General features: G+C 33.4%; 1 protein-coding gene across 2 annotated transcripts in view; it reads left to right on the top strand.

Annotated features, from left to right (window-relative positions):
* Positions 1-21,290, top strand: part of LOC149783002 (uncharacterized) — a 45,035-nt gene that overhangs the window by 8,609 nt on the left and 15,136 nt on the right. The window contains exons 4-6 of one of the 2 annotated variants that reach the window (XM_089934568.1): positions 2,621-2,689; positions 8,564-8,663; positions 13,988-14,027. In XM_089934568.1, the coding sequence (XP_089790694.1) occupies positions 2,621-2,689; positions 8,564-8,663; positions 13,988-14,015 (197 nt within the window). In that variant the 3' untranslated portion in view covers positions 14,016-14,027. The remainder of the gene's footprint in view (positions 1-2,620; positions 2,690-8,563; positions 8,664-13,987; positions 14,028-21,290) is intronic. The other variant, XM_089934569.1, reaches the window with a different exon arrangement.

Raw genomic sequence — 21,290 nt, 5'->3', positions numbered from 1 at the left:
CAAAGAAATTTTATATCTGTACATATTTATAGTATTAAAAAACATAATAAACAAAATTTACAGATAACAAGAGAGATAAAATACTGTAAATTTTTTGCTTTCTTATAAGTAAAACTGCTGACACTTGCATTAGTAAATTTATGGGTGGTGTAATAAGGTTCAGTCTACTTTGTACAGTACTTTGTTATGATAAGGAGATCAGACATAAAGGGCCAACTGAATTTCCCCATAGCGTATCATGGGTTTCATTGACAGATCATTGTTAGGGCTAACAATTATGCATAATTTACTCAATAGTAATTCCTGTCACATATGGAACCACAAAGGAACAGAGATGTAGCTTTTTATTCTGGAAAAACTTGTATAATTTTAGTTATCGCCTCCACCTTGCCACATTTTGCTAATTTATTTCCACTGTGCATTACAGCTTTTGAGGATTTGTAATGTAAGTAAACGCCCATTTTGCTAATTTATTCCCCCCCCCCCCCCTTAATTGAGTCCTGATCTTCATTTAATATACCTCTCACTCTAATTACAGGCCATTCTATTTGCAAATAGCTTGCATGGTTCACTACTGGCATTGACAATCATCCAGACCTTGATTTTAATTTGACAAACATTACGCCCATGAAGTTTCATGGTTTTGGGGCAGAACTTTGAAATATGGATGAAGTTTGGCAGGTCTTCTCTTCATTTTTTTTACATCTGGACATTGTTGTTATGTTTTGGGTGACAATAATATTGGCCAAGTAGTTAGAGACCCGATGCATTAGACTTTCAGTTGATTTCAGTTGCTTCACAATTACATCATAAGTATTGAATGTCAAGCATATTGTAATATGTCATATTTTTCCATGTTTCATACATAGTGGTCCTACACCTTGTAATTACCTTGATCTGGCATGGTCACTGAATCAGATTCAGCAAACAGAGATCACCTCCTGTCCATACATGACATTCTGGGATGGGAGCATAATGGTAAATTTCCATTCTTAGTTGAAGGCAGGGATTGCCAGGATAAATTCTGATCAGACATCATACAGTTGTCAAACAAAGAGCAATGGGGCCGCTCCGGTGGCCTAGTGGTTAGAGTGTCTACTTTGGATGTGGGACGTCGTGGGTTTGATCCCTGGCTGAGTCATATCAAAGACTGAAAAAAATGGTACTAACATCTGCCTCGCTTGGTGCTCAGCATTAAGAGGTTAGTGTTAGGAATGGTCGGCCTGGTGTCAGGATAATGTGACTGGGTAGCAACATCATGCTACATGTCTGCGGCATGATGCCCCAGTGCTAGACATCACTATAAACTGTCACACTGCAGACATGGTAGTGATGTGACTGGAAAATTGTTAAAGCTATGTTAAAAATCCAAAAACACACACACACACACACACACACAAACAAAAGCAATACTATTTGTACAAATCTATGCGGGATGCAGTTATTACTGCTTGCAGGAAAATTCACAAAAATTAAATTAGGCATGTCAAGCCATTATGTAGGCACTAGATGACCCTTCAGGTTTGAATTTTGCAGTGTTTTTTAAAATATTTTTTTTTTATATTTCTGAAGATATCCTTACATGAACATTCCATTTCTAAAGTATTTAACTTTACATTTTCAATTGTTTGCACTTTATTGTGGATTTTCCCATGGGTTGCATTGTACCAATGCATGTACATCAACTATCCTGTGGCTTCATACACTTTAGTTTTGTTTCAGACTATGTTGTATCAGGTGGTGATTAAGTTGATCACAGATCACTTGACTTCTTGGTTCTCACGTTTGTCTATAACTTGATTCTGCACGCTACAATAACTACAATAACTACAATTACCATTTGTCATGTGGGTCTTCTTGCTTGTCTCAACCAGTTATCAAGTTGATTATGTATCACTTGACTCATCAGATCTCAAGTTTGTCTTCTTCATGCCACAGATACTAGTTATCAAGTGGTTCTTCCCACTTGACTGTACCTATTATCAGGTTGATTGGGGATCATAAGTAAAATAAATTTCAAAACTGAAATTTTCAAAAGGGTTAGGTCATTCCCAGGTATTATCATGTCTGTAATGGGTGTATCCTTATTAATTGCCATCATAATACACATTTTCTCATTAAGAGAAGAGTCATTGATCTTACTGTTAAAATACAGCTAATGTAAAATAGCTGGCTATCATGTTTGATTAAGTATTGAAGGCAGTTGATGGATTGTGCACCTGATTCAGGAATGCATATTAATTACATTGCAAAGTAGAATTCGTCTCCAAACTTTGATCAGTAAATGAACTTTATGAGTTAAATGGCTCCATCATCACCATAAAGTTGTTATCAGGAGGATAATACCTGTCCAGAATGAATCAGGATCAAGACTGCCATGCTGGAGGAAAACATTCCTGCTGAGGTGAGATCAGCAAAGATGTGGGAATAACTCATGAGAAATCAGCTGATCATGTGATATTTTTGGATTTTGCATAATTTGTTTGTGATGGAAGGGAAGTTGCATACACAATATACAAAATTACTCAATTTACCAGCTGCCAATGCTCTTATTATTGCATTAAGAGTCCTTGCATTTGTGAAAAAGTAATCTAATTCAAAAGTTGTGTTTTTACTTCAGCTGTAGAAGAGGATATTGTGGAGGATACTGTTGATTTTATGGAAAATGCACCCATTGTTCCCTTCACAGGTAAGTCTTGTGAAACATATAATGTGTCTGGATATCTGTACATTATTTATTAACTTAACTCTTAAGTGTAAGGCCTTTTGTAATCTCAGGTGTAAGTCCTTTCTTTATCTCAAGTGTAATGCCTTTTTTAATCTCAAGTGTAAATCCTTTTCTTATCTCAAGTGTAATGCCTTTTTTAATCTCAAGTGTAAGGCCTTTTTTGATCTCAAGTGTAATGCCTCTTACAGCATTTAAGCAGGGAGATAGGCAGTGAAAGAGAGATCGATTACTATCTTGCTAGTGTTTCTGAAAAGCCCTCAGCTACTTGAAGTTCGAGTGCCACACCTAATTACTGGATTTCTTAATGATAACCCATGCTTGATGATAGCTCTATTCCTAACATTCACACAGCTGTAGCAAATTTTTATCTTAAAAATTCATTGTCTAAAATAAAAATGTAATAGTTCTTAAAAAGCCAGCAAGCAAAACTTAAGTTAACAAGAGAGAAAGATAATACTGTAAATGTTTTACTTGATCATAAAAAAAATGAATTTAAAAGCTGAAATTTTCATAAAGGGTTAGGACATTCCCAAGTTTTTTCATGCCTGTAATGGGGGTATCCTCATTAGTTGCCATTGTAATACTTCATTAAGAGAACAGTCATTGATCTTACTATTACTGACAATGCAATAACAGTACACATTTACAATAATCTTGAGAACAAAATCAAAATAAATTCTAAAATTATTTTGTTCTCATTCTGGCTGAAAATATACATATTTGTGATGTCGCAAAAATTTAATTATTAGCTAGTATCATATGTTCCCAACTGTGTTTGACTTTGGGCAGAAAATACATTTGTTGACCGAATTCATGACACATGTCATATAAAGAAAGCACTAATATAAAATATCTGACATAGATTTTTGATTTTTGTAAATCAGTTTCTTATCAGAATGTTTTTTGCCTCTGGATCTTGCAAAATATTGGCATCAGTTGGAAAAATAGTTCTTCTACATCAAGCAGTGTTTTTAATGACATGTACATATTTGCTACTCATTTATGAAAGCCTAACATCATACAAGCACATGATTTCATTCATTGTCAGATCAACAGGATGTGTGTCTACTTTGTTGTCATGGTTACGTCTGTGTCATCAACTTGTTGTGTATGGGATTTTTGCTCATTAAAAATGGAAAATATATAAAGACAACTTTAATCAATGATTTCAACTTATAAGCTATTCCACTTGAAATCGACAGTTCAAGTATTTTGACTAATTTTCAAGAACTTTTGATTTTTAAATCAATGTCCATTGTTGATAACTTTCCATTAATTTCAGTACTCATTATTAGATTCCAAGTATAACTAGCACTCCTTGATATCAGACTAAGAATATTTTCATATTACAGTGATTCTTTCAGCAGAGAAAGAGGATATTTGGTACATCCAGTCGATACAAGTAGAAACATCCTGTTACAGGCAACTGTATGGTAGTTGAGATGTAACATACTCAAGTGCATGGTGTCTGACTTTTGTGTCCATTATTTTGTCTGCATCAGTTTTGGAATATAAAAGAGTATTTTAGGCCATTGGTTTGGGGATCGAAAAGCAAATATTACAGAAAAAAAAATTAATTGGAGGCTGTTTCATGTTTAATCACCTAAGGAGCTACATTGTTGATTTTATGTTAGCTAGTCAATATCAAATATACTGAAGTTCACAGTATCTTAGCATGGTGTCATTTTTTGCATTGATAGCGGCTGAAAGTAAGAAGCTTTCCATAGATTACATGGTGTTTGTGTTGAAACTTACTCAGATATGACCAAAAAAATAAGATTTCAAATTTATTTTAAAGTATCTTTATTTTTTATCTGTGTAATCTAGCTGTGGATTAATTTTGATCCTTGATGATTGTGTCCAAAATAATGGGTTAATAATAGCATCTTTTTCGTGGATTATCCACAGCATATTCTTGGTAACTGACCATTCAGTCACCGCTCCAGTGGCCTAGTGGTTAGAGCATCCACCTCGGATGTGGGAGGTCATGGGTTAGATCCCCGGCCAAGTCATACCAAAGACTTACAAAAATGGTACTAACAGCTGTCTTGCTTGGTGTTCAGCATTAAGAGGTTAGTGTTAGGACTGGTCGGCCTGGTGTCAGGATAATGTGACTGGGTGGGACATCATGCTACATGTCTGCGGCATGATGCCCCAGTGCTAGACATCACAATAAACTGCCACATTGCAGACATCATAGCGATATGACTGAAAAATTGTTAAAGTTATGTTAAAAATCCAAATCACATCACTGACCATTCTGCCTATTATTTTCATCAATCTAGTGGCTGGTTTAAACAAACTTTCTGTACGTGTTGCCCTAATACATCCATAAAACAGGGTTTATATACATCGTACATAAATCCGATTGCTTTCCCCATGATAATTCTCTACAATATAATAGAGTGATAAAGTTTAAGTCAGTTTGATATCACACACCTCCAAAACATATGTGTGAGTGGTGATGACTTATCTCAAAGAATAACAGAGACTTATTAAAAATGACCCAGTATATTAATTGTATCAGAGACATGATGTAATGAGACAATAGATGCTCCAGTGACCAAATCGAAAAGGAAAATCTGTAATTGCCATGGAGTAACAGAGGACATGAAAATTTATATTATCCAAATAAGGAATAGTGGTTAGAACCCAATACAACTGCAAAACAAGAAGTAAATATTTTTGTCAATTTCCATGTTTTACATTGATGATTATTCATTTGGAGAGCCATCTAACGTATTTTGTAATCATTTTATGTATTTTGTAATCATTAGTGAGAAAGCAAAAATGGCATCATGTTACATTGTCAACCACATAATGACTGCAGTTTTCATTTACCAGTTGTAATGTTTAATATTTGGAAAATAAGAATGGTTCCTCAGAATCTCTGTTATTACACAATCACAGCATCATTTGGAAGTTTCCAAAGATATTGTTAACAGTGTCAGATAAAGATCCCTTTAGTGTCATACATTTGCTGAAACCCCATATGGATATAAATTGAACCTGATCTGTTGTTGCAACATTAAGTAACTTGGACAATTAATACCATGACTATGGAATTTCTAGATAACTTAGTTTGAGATGTAACATAAATTTTATGATGTGAAATTCCATATCAAATGCTTTATCAAGATGGTTCATTCTGTTTTGGTGATCCTCTCATTGATCATATTTGTCAGGCATTCTGTTTTGCACTGTTCTGTCAAAGCAGTTATTATGGACAGCTTGTGTCTTGATGATTCTAGGAAGTTGATACAGCCAGCCATTGAGGCTACAGTAGAAGTGAAGCAATCCAATTAGGAAATGATAGTACCTGAAGACTAATTTGGCACAGGTGTAGTTAAAAAATGAAATAATTTCTTGATGAAGGCAGAATACTAAAGGCTAGAAGAAGAAAAGAGTTTTAAACCTCATATAGAACAGTACTGTGTATACTTGCTTATAGGTCAAGTTCAGATGGGAAATGTGCAGACCCAGATCTGCTATTGCATAATGCACTGACAGATCTGGATATATGCAGTTTTTCTCTAGTAATATGTAGGACAAACAACATTGTTTTGACTATATTGTCCTAAACAACAGAAAAGAGCAAAAGCCAACAAATTTAGTAAAACTCAATAAATTTATTTCCTTTGAATATGAAGTAAAAATTTAAAAGGAACTTATGCTTATGTGAATTAAATCCCAAAGAGACCTAAAAGTTTTATCATAAGTCCAAAAGTATAGAGTATTTCAAATGAATTTCAGTGTTGTTTTGAGTGAATTCCAACCATGAATTTGATGTACCAATAGCCTGGAATAGTATTGATGTGCTAACAGTTTTTATGTATCACAAAAATATAATCCAAAATGTCTCCAAGTGAATAGACAGAAAAAATCCTGCAGTAGTGATTTAATCTGAAAGTATTAATGAGTTCTTTGTAGTTCCAATGAATAATCTAAATAAATAAAGCATCTCAATTAAAACTGACCACAATCAAAAGACTAATTCCACTTCCACTGTTAAGATATGAATAACTAATTCTGATGTGAATAACCTTAATATTAAAACCTAAAACACAATAAGAGGACCAGGGTGAGTGTTAAAAATTCATTTGAAGAACATTTTAAGTTATAAACAAGGTCAGGTCTTTTGTTTAAATTTTAATAATTTGTTTACATCCCATATAATTGGACATGCCTGTTTTGGCATTCTGTACAGATGTTCTGTCTCTGATTCCATTTACACACTTAAAACATCCATATCGCACACCCAGTTTGCAACCACTTTTACAACTTGAAGTATTTAATTACAGTCCATTTATAAAATATTGGGAATGATTATTGCCATACATTTTAAATTATTTAAAAATGTCAATACATGTTTGTAATTTCGAGAAAAGCTGTCATATTGGATGAAAATATCTGGTTTTACCTCTAGGGAATCCCCTGTGCAACAACAAACAACTGTCTACCACTAATAAATTAGAGCTACTAGAGGCTGACAAAAATAGTTTTACAGAATGTTTCACAATGAATTCTCAAATAAAGCTGGTATGCAGAGTGACACCAAATATGTGTGTGAGTGTGTGTGTGTGTATGTATGTGTGTGTGTGTGTGAGAGAGAGAGAGAGAGAGAGAGAGAGAGAGCAAGTACTTTGCTGCTGAAATCTTGTATTGAAAGTTTTAAAAAATCCAGACAATCTTGTAAGAAAGACTCTGGGAGTCAATTCAGGGCTCAAGGCATGGTTAGAAATGTCCTACATTTGGAGAAAACTTTACCGCATGTTTTATTAGACACTCAAAATTGGTGCCTACATGATTATTTTAATGAAGCTGGATAGTTTCTATCATGAACCAGATACTCTTAATGGTTACAACACAGCTATAGACAGATAATTAAGGGACAGTAGCTTCAGCTACAGCATTTCAACCTTGAATGGATTTGCAGATAATGCCACAAAATGCTGAATTCTGGGTAAAATGACCCTAAACAGAGCTAAGTGTGGAAAATTTCAATTTGTCTGCTATTATTACTGAAGAATCAAACTTGTTTAGTAAATCTGAGGATAAAACTTACAAACATTTACAACAAAAAGGTAGACACATCACACAGAGCTGCATCTGTTTTGACTGGTGCAGATTTAGAAGGATTACTTCTTGTTATAATGTCACTGAGACTTTTTCATCACTGGGGCACACATAGGGTAGTGTATGCTTGTTTATATTTAAAACTTTTGGTATCTTTTTAAGTAGAAAATAAAGAGAAGAAAACAGAATAATATTGTTTATAATTTTCTTGTTACAAATATCATGACAAATATTACAAATCTGTTTGAAATGTTAGAAGATACCAAATCTTCAACTTCTTGAAAGCATTACTGAATTAATGAGCTTAATGTACAAAAATGAATGTATTTAATTTCGGTGAAATATTCCATGAAATTCGCTTGTAACCAGAGGATGTGTATTCTGTAAGTACAGTGTAAGATAATGGGTGACTTACTGGTCCAAAACCTATGTTCCATTTGAGAAGTAAGGAAAAATCTATTATTCTGTGACTGCAGTTGAAATCCATTCATTTATCAACACTTTTAAAAATTCAGAGCTCAAGAATAAATCACCATATCTGCAATACAGACAGACCAATAATGCATTTCCACAGTATATATCTAGGACTAGCCCCAGGTTAACTACATGGAAAGTTTTACAAGTGGAATGTAGAGGTAGATACCTTTCTTGTATCTTCAAATTGTTAGTTGTGCTGGTTAACACTTGATAGCTATTAATGTCCTGTCAAGAGAGATGATATGATCATTTCTCAAAAGTGATCAAACCTGTGTTTTACAGAGGGAGATGAATTTTATGTCTTTGATGAAATGGGCACAAGAATGGACACAAGGCTAAATATTAAACTCCGGGGTTCCATGAACAAGGATTATGACATTTTGTAAGTATAACTTCACTTTAGTCTGTTGATTACAAAAATATACTCACATTTGTAATATATGTGTCAAAACAACACAACTGTGTCTTCCTGCATAAACATGTACAACAATGGATTCAAAGAAAACCATATTAAATTATCTAGTGGGTATCTTGGATTTTTTTCTTCAGTTTAGTTAAAATTAGTACTTGTCATTGGGTCCTCCTTAACAAAGCTGTAAAAGCCTTGCAGGGGTAGAATTTAAAAAAAATTTATTGATGATTATATATGAGCATCCAGGTTTGGCACACACACACACACACACATACACACAAACACACACACTTAAAGTGTTGCACTAAACCAGTTTTAATCTACCAACAATGTTGGTATAGAAAATTGTGCTTTGCCCATTTTGCATATGAATAGGCATATAATCATCATTGGAATGGTAGACAATTATTCTTTTTTTCTTTAGATTGGTGATGTTTTCCACTTATTAATCATGAATAAAATATTGAAATAGCAAGAAAAATATTAACAATCCCTGTTCTCTAAATAAATTTAAATATAAAATACAGCTTCATCAAAATCACCTCTGCTTTTCCTTTTATCTTTCTCCCTCTCTCATGCCATCAGAGACCCTCCCCCCCCCCCCCAAAAAAAATGCATGGAAATCTATGAAGTAAGAGACCGATAAAAGAATTTGAGCTGGATGAAAACCTTAAACTTGAACTTGCTAAGTAAGCTAGAGGAACCCAAGTCATTATAATGGTATAAGTATATGGGAGTTTTGTTGTGTCACACCATATGAAAGATGGAGAGTTGCAATAGTTTCATGAGATAAGTAGACTTACTGTAAATTCCTAAGCTACTGGCAGGTGGAACACACATTTTTTAATCAGTTTTTGATGCTTTATTTTGTTTTTGTTTATTAAATTGTCTGAAGGCCTCTCTCTTTCTCTCCTTGTGTTGTTTGATCAGTAAGCATGGGAGTTTTACCTCAGCTGGTACAGAGCATATTCTTTCTTTCTAATAATAACAATAATAATAATAATAATAATAATAATAATAATAATAATAATAAATAAAAATAATAATGATACAAATAATAATAACAAGAATAATAATAATAATATAATAATAATAATAATAACGTAGCCTTATTACATCACCAAATCTTTAGACACTCTAAGTGCTTTGCAATATTAGATAAGACAGTAAAACATATACAATGACAAGATTACAAAAAGCAGACATCATGAAATTACAAAATTTAAAAATGATGACAGTAATTAAGAAGTAAAAATAAATCTTGAATTATGTTATTGCAGTCAAAATAAGAAAGTTTTAAGAGCACTTACATTGGCCCCTAACAGATTAAGGCACCAGTTACAGCACTATCATTATTTCTCATGCCATAATTTTTTTGTTGAAGAGACAAAATGTACTTTATACTGAATATTGATTATTTATTTGACCATTTCAAATTGTACTGAATAGAGTTTTAAATAAATGATGGATGTTCATTGGGCCTAACTGGTTCCACACAACAACTGTCTTGTGTATATTTGATTTAATTTATATTTGATTTAATTTAATTGTGTGTTTGTAAGTTTTAAATTTTTTATTTTTAATTTCATTACATGTCAATGTAATGTGGTTTTGTTTGCTAGGAATTTGATATTTTCCAGAAAATTCAGTTTGACCTGAATCTTTTCATAATTACCTAATAATAGAAACACTGTTTCTATTTCTGACTTAGTTCCCAACCTTGATTTAGAACTCACTGAGACAAGTAAACAACTATTTATTTTTATTTTATTCTTGAGTAAAATGATTAGTTTTTATCAAGGTCATACTAGGAGTATGTGATTTTTATATGTAAACAGCCTCTATTTTGCAATTCTGGGTTTTCCAAAATTGCACACTAGTCAGGTTTTATACCACTGTCGATAGAGATATTTATCAGCTGGGCTTCTATACACTGGGACGTAAAGATGTTTGTTTTGTTGTGACAGTTTGGAGGTATAATTTTTATTCAGATTATTTGGATTCTAAAAGATCAATTATTTTTCCTGGAAATATTTGAGTGCTCATACAGAATTCTTGGACAAAGAGATTTATTTTAATTTTATTCGGAAATTCAAACATCGGAATATTATTGACTGTGGAATAAAAAAGAACTGTAGACAATACAACACTACAGTATACATCATCACCATCCATTTTGGATTTTTTATCAGGATTTGAACTTGAGATCATTAGAACATTTCATTACTAGAACTTCTAAAATTTAATTTTCGTGGATTATTTTTGGATTATTTTTGAATTTGATTCTTAAAGCCTTAAGTTCTTATTTTTTCATTTTTACAGTGTTTTTCCAGAGAAATAAATTATTTGTTAAATTTTTTCGAAGTTTGTTGTTTTCACTTTTTCTTTTGTTACTGTTTATTAGAGCCTAAACACGTAACATAAGAACTGCTTCAGATTTGATATTCAGTATTGTCTAAATGTATGTCAATATCGGTTGTATTTGTTTTAGCAACAGGTGAATTTATAACAGTTCTATAACATTGCATACCAATGGAAATAATGCTTTTATACTCTGGTACAGTTCTGTGGAACAAGCTTCTACTACATGTATGTGTGTGTGTGTGATTTAGATTTTTAACATAGCTTTAACAATTTTCCAGTCATATTGTTACGATGTCTACAGTGTGGCAGTTCAAAGTGATGTCTAGCACTGGGGCATCATGCCGCAGACATGTAGCATGATGTCCCACCCAGACACATTATCCTGACACCAGGCCGACCAGTCCTAACACTAACCTCTTAATGCTGAGCGCCTAGCCTGGCAGCTGTTAGTACCATTTTTGTAAGTCTTTGGTATGACTCAGCCAGGGTTCGAACCCTTGACCTCCTGCATCCAGGGTGGACGCTCTAACCACTAGACCACTGGAACAGTCTCCACTACATGTAAAAATTCTGCTGAAAATCTTAGAGTATTTAAGAAGAGATATCATGAGCATGTATGTGCTTCTAATAGATAATGGAATTATGTATTTTAATGCTAAACATTTTTAAATAAACAGTAATTATTACTATATTGATATAATGTGCATTGTTATACTCTTCTTAAGAGGGCCTCAAGGGAGAATAGTCCTTGACTGATAAGTCACCCTCTATAAATAAAGCCTTATTATTATTATTATTATTACTATTATTATTGTTATAGAGGTATATTTGTCAATAATACATGCTGGATAGAAATATCTGATAAATGAAGTTCAAGAATTGTCTGTATTGTCATACAACAAATCATCTATAAGCCAACAGCTCCTGGACTGCTCCTGTGGCCTAGTGGTTAGAGCATATGCCTTGAATGCGTGAGGTTGTGGGTTTGATCCTGGCCGAGTCATACCAAAGACTTATAAAAATGGTACTGACAGCGGCCTCATTAGGCACTTGTCATTAAGAGGTTAGTGTTAGGACTGGTTGGCCTGGTGTCAGAATAATGTGACTGGGTGGGACATCATGTTACATGTCTGCGGCATGATGCCCCAGTGCTAGACATCACTATAAACTACCACACTGCAGACATGGTAGTGATGTGACTGCAAAATTGTTAAAGCTATGTCGAAAATCCAAAAACACACATACACACACACACAGAGCTACCTCTGTCCATGTGGGTTGGAGTCACAGGCTTGGCAGTGAAGGCGAGTGCTTTAGATCACTCATAATAAATAATAAATGTACTATAATAATATATAGTACAACAATATGTGTGTCTGGTATTTTATTTTAAATGCAAGTGTCTTTTGCCACACCTACCGTATGTCCATGTGCTTCCAAACACCCATACTAAACAACTGCTATTTCCATGGTCAGTTCATAAAAATTATCTCAATCCCCTCTAGTAAAACAGACTTTCTTTAAGTGTCTGTCATGTCATAGCATGTACAAGTGTATTAGGTGAATCCAACAGTGTCAGTCCAAGAAAAGAGCACATTGGGAATTCCCCCAAATCAGAAATGGCTGCCATTATATCTGCAGGAGAGGTGTACAGATATCATTGTTTGCAGGTAGAAGCATGAAATGCAGATTGATTTCTAGGGATTAATTTTATGTCAAAACTTGGTTTGATGAAAATCTGTTTAGTAAATTAAAAAGAACAAACGATGCCAAAATAGCTTCCACAGCAATCACATTGATTACAAGCTTTGTAAAATTTATCAATCAGAAATGGTTGCCATTATGTCTGCAGGAGAGACATACAGATGTCATTGTTTGCAGGTAGAAGCATGAAATGCAGATTGATTTCTGGGGATTAATTTTATGTCAAAACTTGGTTTGATGAAAATCTGTTTAGTAAATTAAAAAGAACAAACGATGCCAAAATAGCTTCCACAGCAATGACATTGATTACAATCTTTGAGACCCAATATTGGGTGGACTCACTGCTTGATATATAAGTAGTGACTTCTACATGTACACAAGTTTCTGATACAAGTATGCAAGAAAAATCTGTATAGTAATTTATACTTCAGAAAGAAACAATAACAAAACAATAAATATTGAATTTGAAAGCATTAAATATGAATATAGCAGTGAGCAGTTTTTCCAAGATATTCATATTGCAGTATTGTCAGCTGGCAGCATACTGTTCTGTGGATGCTACATTGTACAGTATTGTAGCATATTAGAGACATGTAGCATGTTCTGAGGTAAAAGGTTAATGGTTCATTTGAAAAAGTAATTAACTTGGCATTTGTCTCTAATACAACTTCAGTTTAGAAAATACATGTATGTGCTCTTCTTAAATCATACTGCTCAGGCTTATGAAGAAAAAGTCTTGTAATGTTGTTTCCTAAAAATTTGTTTTAAACATTATTTTGAATGGTGTCTGTGGGTGCAGTTGAATTAGTACATTTCAATGAAATTGTGCATTTGTCACATAAAAAATGGGGTTGGTTGGCTGACAGCAAAACAAATTACATCTCAAACTGGATCCCATGAACTTGCAAACATATGTTATTTTAAGGTTAAAATAATATGACACAGCAATATGCATGGGGTATAAGTAAATTAAATGTTTTCATGTACAGAACAGATTTTATCCTCTAATAAGCCCAATGTGACACCTTTAAATTATGTTCAGGGATGGGCTTATTATAAACTGAACAAGGCTTTCTTAAAAAAATAAAAAAAATTGTTAAGCAGAAGATGGGCATACCATCAAGCATTGGCTTATGATAGGAGAGTTACAGTAACAGGCTTATTTTAGGAGAATTACAATAGCGATTGATGAAATATTTTGTTGATTTGCTTTCTTCATACTCTAGGAATGAAGAGGGTCATGTGAGAAACTAAGAGGCACAAAAAGTAAGTAGTTTCTAATATTCATGAGAACAAAATATGGAAGAGGTATGGATCTTCTTTGTTATTGTCTTGCATCATGATGTAGGAACAAGGCAGTATGACCACCTTTTCTGTTCATCTATTCACACCTGTAACCAACTTATCTTGTGTTATGAGTCTATGCTCTTAAAATAAGTAACAGAAAAGAGTGAAAGACAACAAGCTTTGTAAAATTTAACAAATAATTTATTTCCCTAGAATACAAAGTGCAAATAAGAAGAAAGAACTTATGGTATTGTGAAATAAATCCCAAATAAATACAAGAATCAGACACAAGTCCTAGTAATTTAAAGTCCTGAATAAAATTTGTTATGTATATTTGATTTAATTATATCTGATTTGATATATATTTATTTCAATTGAATTGTTTGTCATTTTTTAAAAGTTTTTTCATTACTTGATATTGCAATGTTGTTGTTGTTGTAGCATTTAACCCCATTTTTCAGCACATGATAGGCTATACATGGCGGCCAGTATCAATGGTGGAGGAAGAACCTGGGAAAAAACCCAGGGAAGAACCACCAACCCATGAGAAGCTACTAGCAAGCTTTTTCACATACCCACATTGGCTGAATCTGAGACTCGAACCCACGCAGACAGAGGTGAGATGGCAGTGATCCATAACGGAAAGCGCTTTAGACCACTTGGCCACTCGGGGCCCCTATATTGTAATGTAAATTAATTCACTAGAGATGATACCTTTTTCAGAAAATAGTTTGACCTTGACTGTTACTTTATAAACACCAGGTGTTGATCTAAATCCTGACTGTAACATCGCCCTCTTAGAAAGAACGGTGGTTAATTGGATTTGGCTGGCATTATCTAGAGGATGACCTCCCTTGATATTATTGCCCAGCAGGAGTGAAAGAAGAATAGAATTTCAACAGAGAACTGAGCAAGAATACTGGAAAGAAATAAAGCAATACGAGCCCCCTTTGACAAGAAAATAATAAATTGAATTAGAAACAAATTAATAATGGCAATTCCAATTCAAGTTAGATTACATCAATAGAATTTAACAGGAATGTCGAATTTGAATTTATTTCATCATCATAATGAGAGGTGAAGAGAGCGCAATGTCCACGATTGATGTGCATCACCTTCCTTCCTTTTTACCATATATCAACGTCTCCTAGTTCATACTTCCTAAACTCTATACTTTGCCCCCTTCATGGACTTCCTGGTCCTTTAGTTCTGACCTCATCCTTCTTTCCCTCAGACTTCAGTCTTCAGACTGTCTCATCTCTCTCTCCTAGAAAGCTGTTCCTTAAAGGACAAAATTACCCAATAATTCTGTATACCCCACTCTTTAAGACGTATATAAAATTCACCCACGTTATTCAGAGCATGTTGACTATCCAAACACTGCGTAAAATCTGACTTAGTACGGTAGGACATTGACCTCGCTTCCAGCAACAGGTCTTAAGTTACCACATGAGCGTCTTTAGAATATTACTGTATTCCTTTACATACTACTACATGTTCGATTAGTAATGCATGAAATTCACAAATTGTAACTCACAGTAATCCTTAATCTACAAGATTATTCAAACATTACAAAGTCAGATATAATTAGGTAATTATCATTAACTCACGATGATCTGTATCATCCTAACAAACAAAGGAAGTTATTTCATATAACCCTATGAAATCCTACACATGTGAACATTTGGATTGCATGCAATCAATTCTACCACTGAACTAAGAACTGTAAAATTAAAAAGGTAATTTGCATAACAATTCTAGCATCAACACTTTCCATGAAATTGAATAAAATAAATTGCATAACAACTCTAGCGTCAACACATTTCCATGAATTGAATAAACGATACATAATATGGAAACCTAGTCATAACAAACACATTTGCATAAAACAAACAATCAAATAATAGAATATTATGTGAAACTAAAATTGCGTACCTTATTGCTGTTCTCTTTCAGAACTTGTGTGTCCTAGCACTAAACCCTGTCTTTCTTTTTACAAGATGGCCACCTGGTCCCTTTGTTGTTTAGTGATGAAATCACTATTCTCTTTAGGCTTCACATGGAGTTGAGACTACTTCCTCTTTCAGGAGATTTTCAGACTTAAGAATCTCAACTAAGGTCGTCACTTTAAAGTCTGATTGCTCTAAAATGTATGCCTGAATTTATTCTGCCCAATCATAGGCAGTGGTCCCTAATTTTTCCCAAAGAAATATATTCTTTCATCAGGTGTAGACAGCTCAGAATTTGTGAGTGACTGTGCTTAACAAATTTCCCTTTGAAAAAATGATAAGTGGACATAAGTTCCTACCAAGCGGTTAGGGTTGGTAGCTCAACTATTTACTTTCTAAGGACCGTGTTAAGATACCCCGGTCAATTTCACTGAGTTGGAATGCTGCCCCTTTGAAGTTCACACTGACATGGGGGGAGATGAGCAATGAAAGGTTGAAGAGACCCTTCACAATGACTTTTCTGGCTTAAATGCGATAAAATTTTAATGCTTAATGCATTCAAGTTTAAAGTTCACTTCAATTCAAACTTCGACACTTCACACTGACCTTGTTTCAGAATTTGTAGCAACCATCGTAAACAAGTTCTATTTTATTTTAAAATTTTTGGTTGTTTTTGAGGTCATGATGGGATTTTGTCTTTAAGATGTAAACAATTTTTTTATTTTTTTTATTTCTTAGAGTAAAATAATTGGTTTTCGTCAGGGTCACACTGGGTGTATGTGACCTATAACAGGCACTTGCTTTCTATAAGCTTCCAGAAGATGATCACATGACCCCTTGTTTAGGTTTTACAAGACCATGTAACCTCTGTTTTGCAGAGTTAATTTCAGTAGAAGCTGGGCTGTTAAACTGTTAGTTGTAGTGCTGCTTGGAGTTATTTCAGTTTTCTTGGTTTGGAGTTATTTCACATTACTTGGATTCAAAAGGATTAATTGTTATTTTTTATCTGGAAAATACTTGTGCTCATGTAATATTATGGAACAAAACATTTTTTTATAAAAATTTATTCAGCTATCAGAAACTGGAGTGATAATTCTTGTTTCTACAAGGAACTGTAGACTTCAACACTACAGATTACAGCATACGTCATCGTCTTCCATCTTGGATTCTTTGTCAGGATTCAAAAGTGAAATCAGTTGAACATTTTGTTATTAGGACTACTAAAATTTTATTCTTGGATTATTTTTGGATTATTTTTGGATTTGATGCTATATAAAATCATAAGTTCATAATTTTTCATTTTTACAGAATTTTTTGAGGGAAATAAATTATTGTATTTTTTCAAAGCTTGTTGTTTCACTCTTTCATGTGTTACTGTTTATTCAAGCCTAAACAAGTGACATAAGGAATTCAGTACAAGTCCCAAAGAGATCCAAAACTGAAGGTGATGTTACAGCTTATGGAGTGCTGATGTGTCAGCAGTCTTTTGTTGAATCACAGAAATATAATTCCGGGTTTGAATTCAGTATAAATTCCAGTGAATGTCTTTATCCAAGAATTTTATCAGAGCACTTTTGTATTTCCAGAGAAAATAATCACTTGAATTCAATAATTTGAAGAAAATAAAATTCAGCCCAAACTGGTCACAACATAATATAACTTTAAAGTGCTAGATGTTATAGCACGAATGGTAAATCCTTACAGTTACAGTTAATTTAATTTTTTTCTATGCCATTACATGCTATTGTAATGTAATTTTATTTATTGGACTTGACATTTTCCAGAAATTTAGTTCAGCTTGACCTGACTATTTATTGTAAGCACTAATAATAGAAACTTTTTATCTAATAATGACCTAGTTCCTGACCTTGATTCAGAATCAGTAGAGTGGATATATATGTTTTTAAAAAAATTCTTTCCCAGAGTAAAAATCATTGGTTTTAGTCAAGGCCATACTCGGACTACGTGATGTTAGGTATGTTCTTGTTCTAGAAGCATGATCATGTGACCCTCATACAGGAATCTGTTTTGTGTCTTAAATTAGTGTAAAACTGTTTCCTATAGAGAATTTGGGCAGTCAGACTTTAAACCATTGGCACTTAAAGGTGTTTTATTGTGACCAGTTTGATTTTTTTTTAAAAAATGTTCAAATTATTTGGATTCTAAGAGATTATTTTTTCCTGGAAATACTTGTGCTCTAAATTAATTCTTGGACAAGGACAGTTATTAAAATTTACAAAGATTTCAAACACTGGAATATGATTTTCTGTGATTCATTAAAGAACTGTTGACACATCAAGATGATGCTGTGATCAGCATACGTCATCACCTTCCATTTTGGGTTTCATCAGGACTTGAACTCAGTTTCATTTGGAGTTTTTATTACTAGGACTTCTAGTTTTTAATTCTTGGATTATTCTGGGATTATTTTTGGATTTTATTTTTAAAACTGCAAGTTCTTTTTCCCATTTTTACCTTGTTTTTTTGTAGGGAAATAAATTATTTGTTAAATTTTACAAAGCTTGTTGTCTTCATTCTTTTCTTGTTGCATTTTGTAAGAGCCTAAACGTAACAATATAGTTCTCTTCTTGACATCAGGTCACAATTAGCATTTTCTTAAAAAACATTACCTAATGGAAAATAACCTTCTAGAATGATCTAATGAGCCTTGTTTATTTACAATCCAATAACCTGTAAAATTCACTTAGGAAGCTCCAAAATCCTGACCCAAATCAACATATTTATTCCTTCTTGTTTACTGAATAAAAATCCTGATATTAAATTCATAGACATAAAGAATAATGAAGCTATTATTAGTAGTTTGAAAAAAAAAAAAAAAAAAAGAAAGTCAATCAGGTCAAGCAGAAATGAACTCAATTTTGGACAAGGTCAAGTCCAGCATACAATGTTACATTACAGTAGCATGTAATAATTTTTTTTAATTAAACTTAAGATGTAATTAAAAAAATATGAAACAAGCAAACAAACAATTAAATTAAATATACATAACACTTGGCAGCCCTTTGGCATATTAAATTCGTTGCTGTTTGGCAGACATACTGCTTTATTTAAAACAGTGTTTTTTAATGGTTTTATTTTTCCAACTTTTTTTCTGACAGAGTTTGTATCACTCTTGTCTTGTAAGTTGCATGTAAACAGTACAGTAAATGAATCATGCAGTATAATGTTCAGACCACTTATTCATTTTCTGGGTTAATGTTTGAGAAAATAAAACTTTTGCTTACTAGATGGCCTGTTATAACTGGACATGTAATTCTTGATTGAAATGAGTACATACATTTTAAACTATCAAAAGGTGGTGTTCTGCTACATTGTTTAGAGATAAATGTTCATAAAGTCTGGAGTAACTGTAAAAGCTACCTATTTGATACAGCCACACAGCAGGTACATTATATGTGTCATGGATTTAGTAAAAACCATGTCAAAATGGTAGACATTTTTGGTCTATAAACAGTATGTCCATCATGGACTTGGCATAGTGATATACAACCAAACTAAAGATGTTAAAACAGTTAATTTTGGTTGCATGGACTTGCAAGTTACTGACATAAAGAATATATGAGAAACATAGTTTAACTTTTATCTCTAATGGCAATAGACCAGAAGGTTTTATAAGATGGCATTTCATCATTTGTCTCTTATATGTCATGTGGTCATCCAGTCTCTGGTGTCTGTTATCACAAGTTTGTTATTGCTACATGTACTACTTTTAAACATCTGGGAGTACTGCAATAAAACTTGACACACTTTCAATTCCCAAGATCTAGTTGGTCCTAACTGATGCTCCTCAGACATCCATTATGGCAACCATGGTGATTATCTTGATGATCTTGTTACTGCTACTCCTCTTGAGTGGACAGTCATATCAAAGAGGGGTTTGCCAAAAGATTTCTTGCCTTAAATAAAGATACTGAAATCTGGCATCGATTATAGCCAGCACATTGGCCAGATTGAAAAATCTTGATGTTCCTACACCACATGAATGGATCACCATATTGACATGGGGTGTTCATTAGAAGACCTGTTATGAAGTTTCCGTACAGGAAAGATGCTGATCCAATATGGCTGCAACATCTTACCAAAAAATTGATGAACGAAGATTTGTGAGATAAAATGAATCCATCCTTGCAGTAATTGGACTATGCAAAATGTTTCTAGATTGTAATGTACCTAACTGTTTGATTTCCATTATCAACTTTTAATTAGAAAGACAAGATCAACACCAGAGCTTGGGAGGAGGGATAGTCATATACATTTCAAACAGCGTAACATGCAAGAGAACTGATTTCAGAATATCCAGTGTATAAGCAATATGGATTGACTGAGTTACTCAGTACTAAATCTAATTATATCTCCTCTGCTTGCTGACCTCTAAATTCTTTCTCATCTTGGACTGACCAGTTTGAACATAAGCTAAAGGTTGCTTTACTTGTTAACACATTAACCCCTGGAGCTTTTTTTCATTTTTGCCTGAAAATCGAGTAGGAAACACATTTTGAAAGCTATTTCTGAATAGACTCAAAAACACCAAATCCCCAGTCATCTTTCAATAATATACTGCCTAGTTGTGTTAGAAACATTGTTTTTTGTTGGCTATTTGACTCGTGCATGAGCAGAAGGATAAAAGTTGGACTTCTTTTTTTTTATTTTTTTGCTAAACAGAGCCATTATTTTGGTATGAAGACCACTCTTTATTCCAAATGCCCATCTTATCCTACTTTCTGCAAAGGCTCATCTATCTGTTTGCAGTTCATACCGGTTTGCCTATGATATAAGACCAAAAAGTCTAAAATCTAAAATTTGACTGCTTTGTTTCTACAAGGGCTATCTATACAATGTATGCATTATTTTAAAGGAATCATGACATAAGCCGTTGAATGATCTTTGTCCAGATTAAATTTATAATTTAACTAAACTAAGATCATCAAATACTGAGCTTAATCTCCGATGAACAGCTAACAACGACAGGGTTGGTGCTAGCTTTACAAAAGTTTTCACCCAAAAATCGCCACCCTCAATAATTTGTTGCCACTTTTAATTTTTTTTCACCATTTTCATAATAAAGTACTATCCATTTATCTCAACATCATTGGACCAAGGTAATATAGTTGACATAAGCTGATGTTTAGATAGGTAAGGGGTGAGGCTGAAAAAAAAAAAATTGAAATTTTGCATACAAGAAGAGGTGACCTGTTGCCAGTGACTAGGATTTACACAGAGAAAAAAAACAATGGAAATTTTTAATTAAATGAAGACAGCTACCTAGTCTGAA

The sequence above is a fragment of the Sinohyriopsis cumingii genome, chromosome 15 (assembly GCF_028554795.1).
Source record: "Sinohyriopsis cumingii isolate HCF-2022 chromosome 15, ASM2855479v2, whole genome shotgun sequence".
Classification (NCBI taxonomy): Eukaryota; Metazoa; Mollusca; class Bivalvia; order Unionida; family Unionidae; genus Sinohyriopsis; species Sinohyriopsis cumingii.
This window is presented reverse-complemented; position numbering and strand designations above follow the sequence as displayed.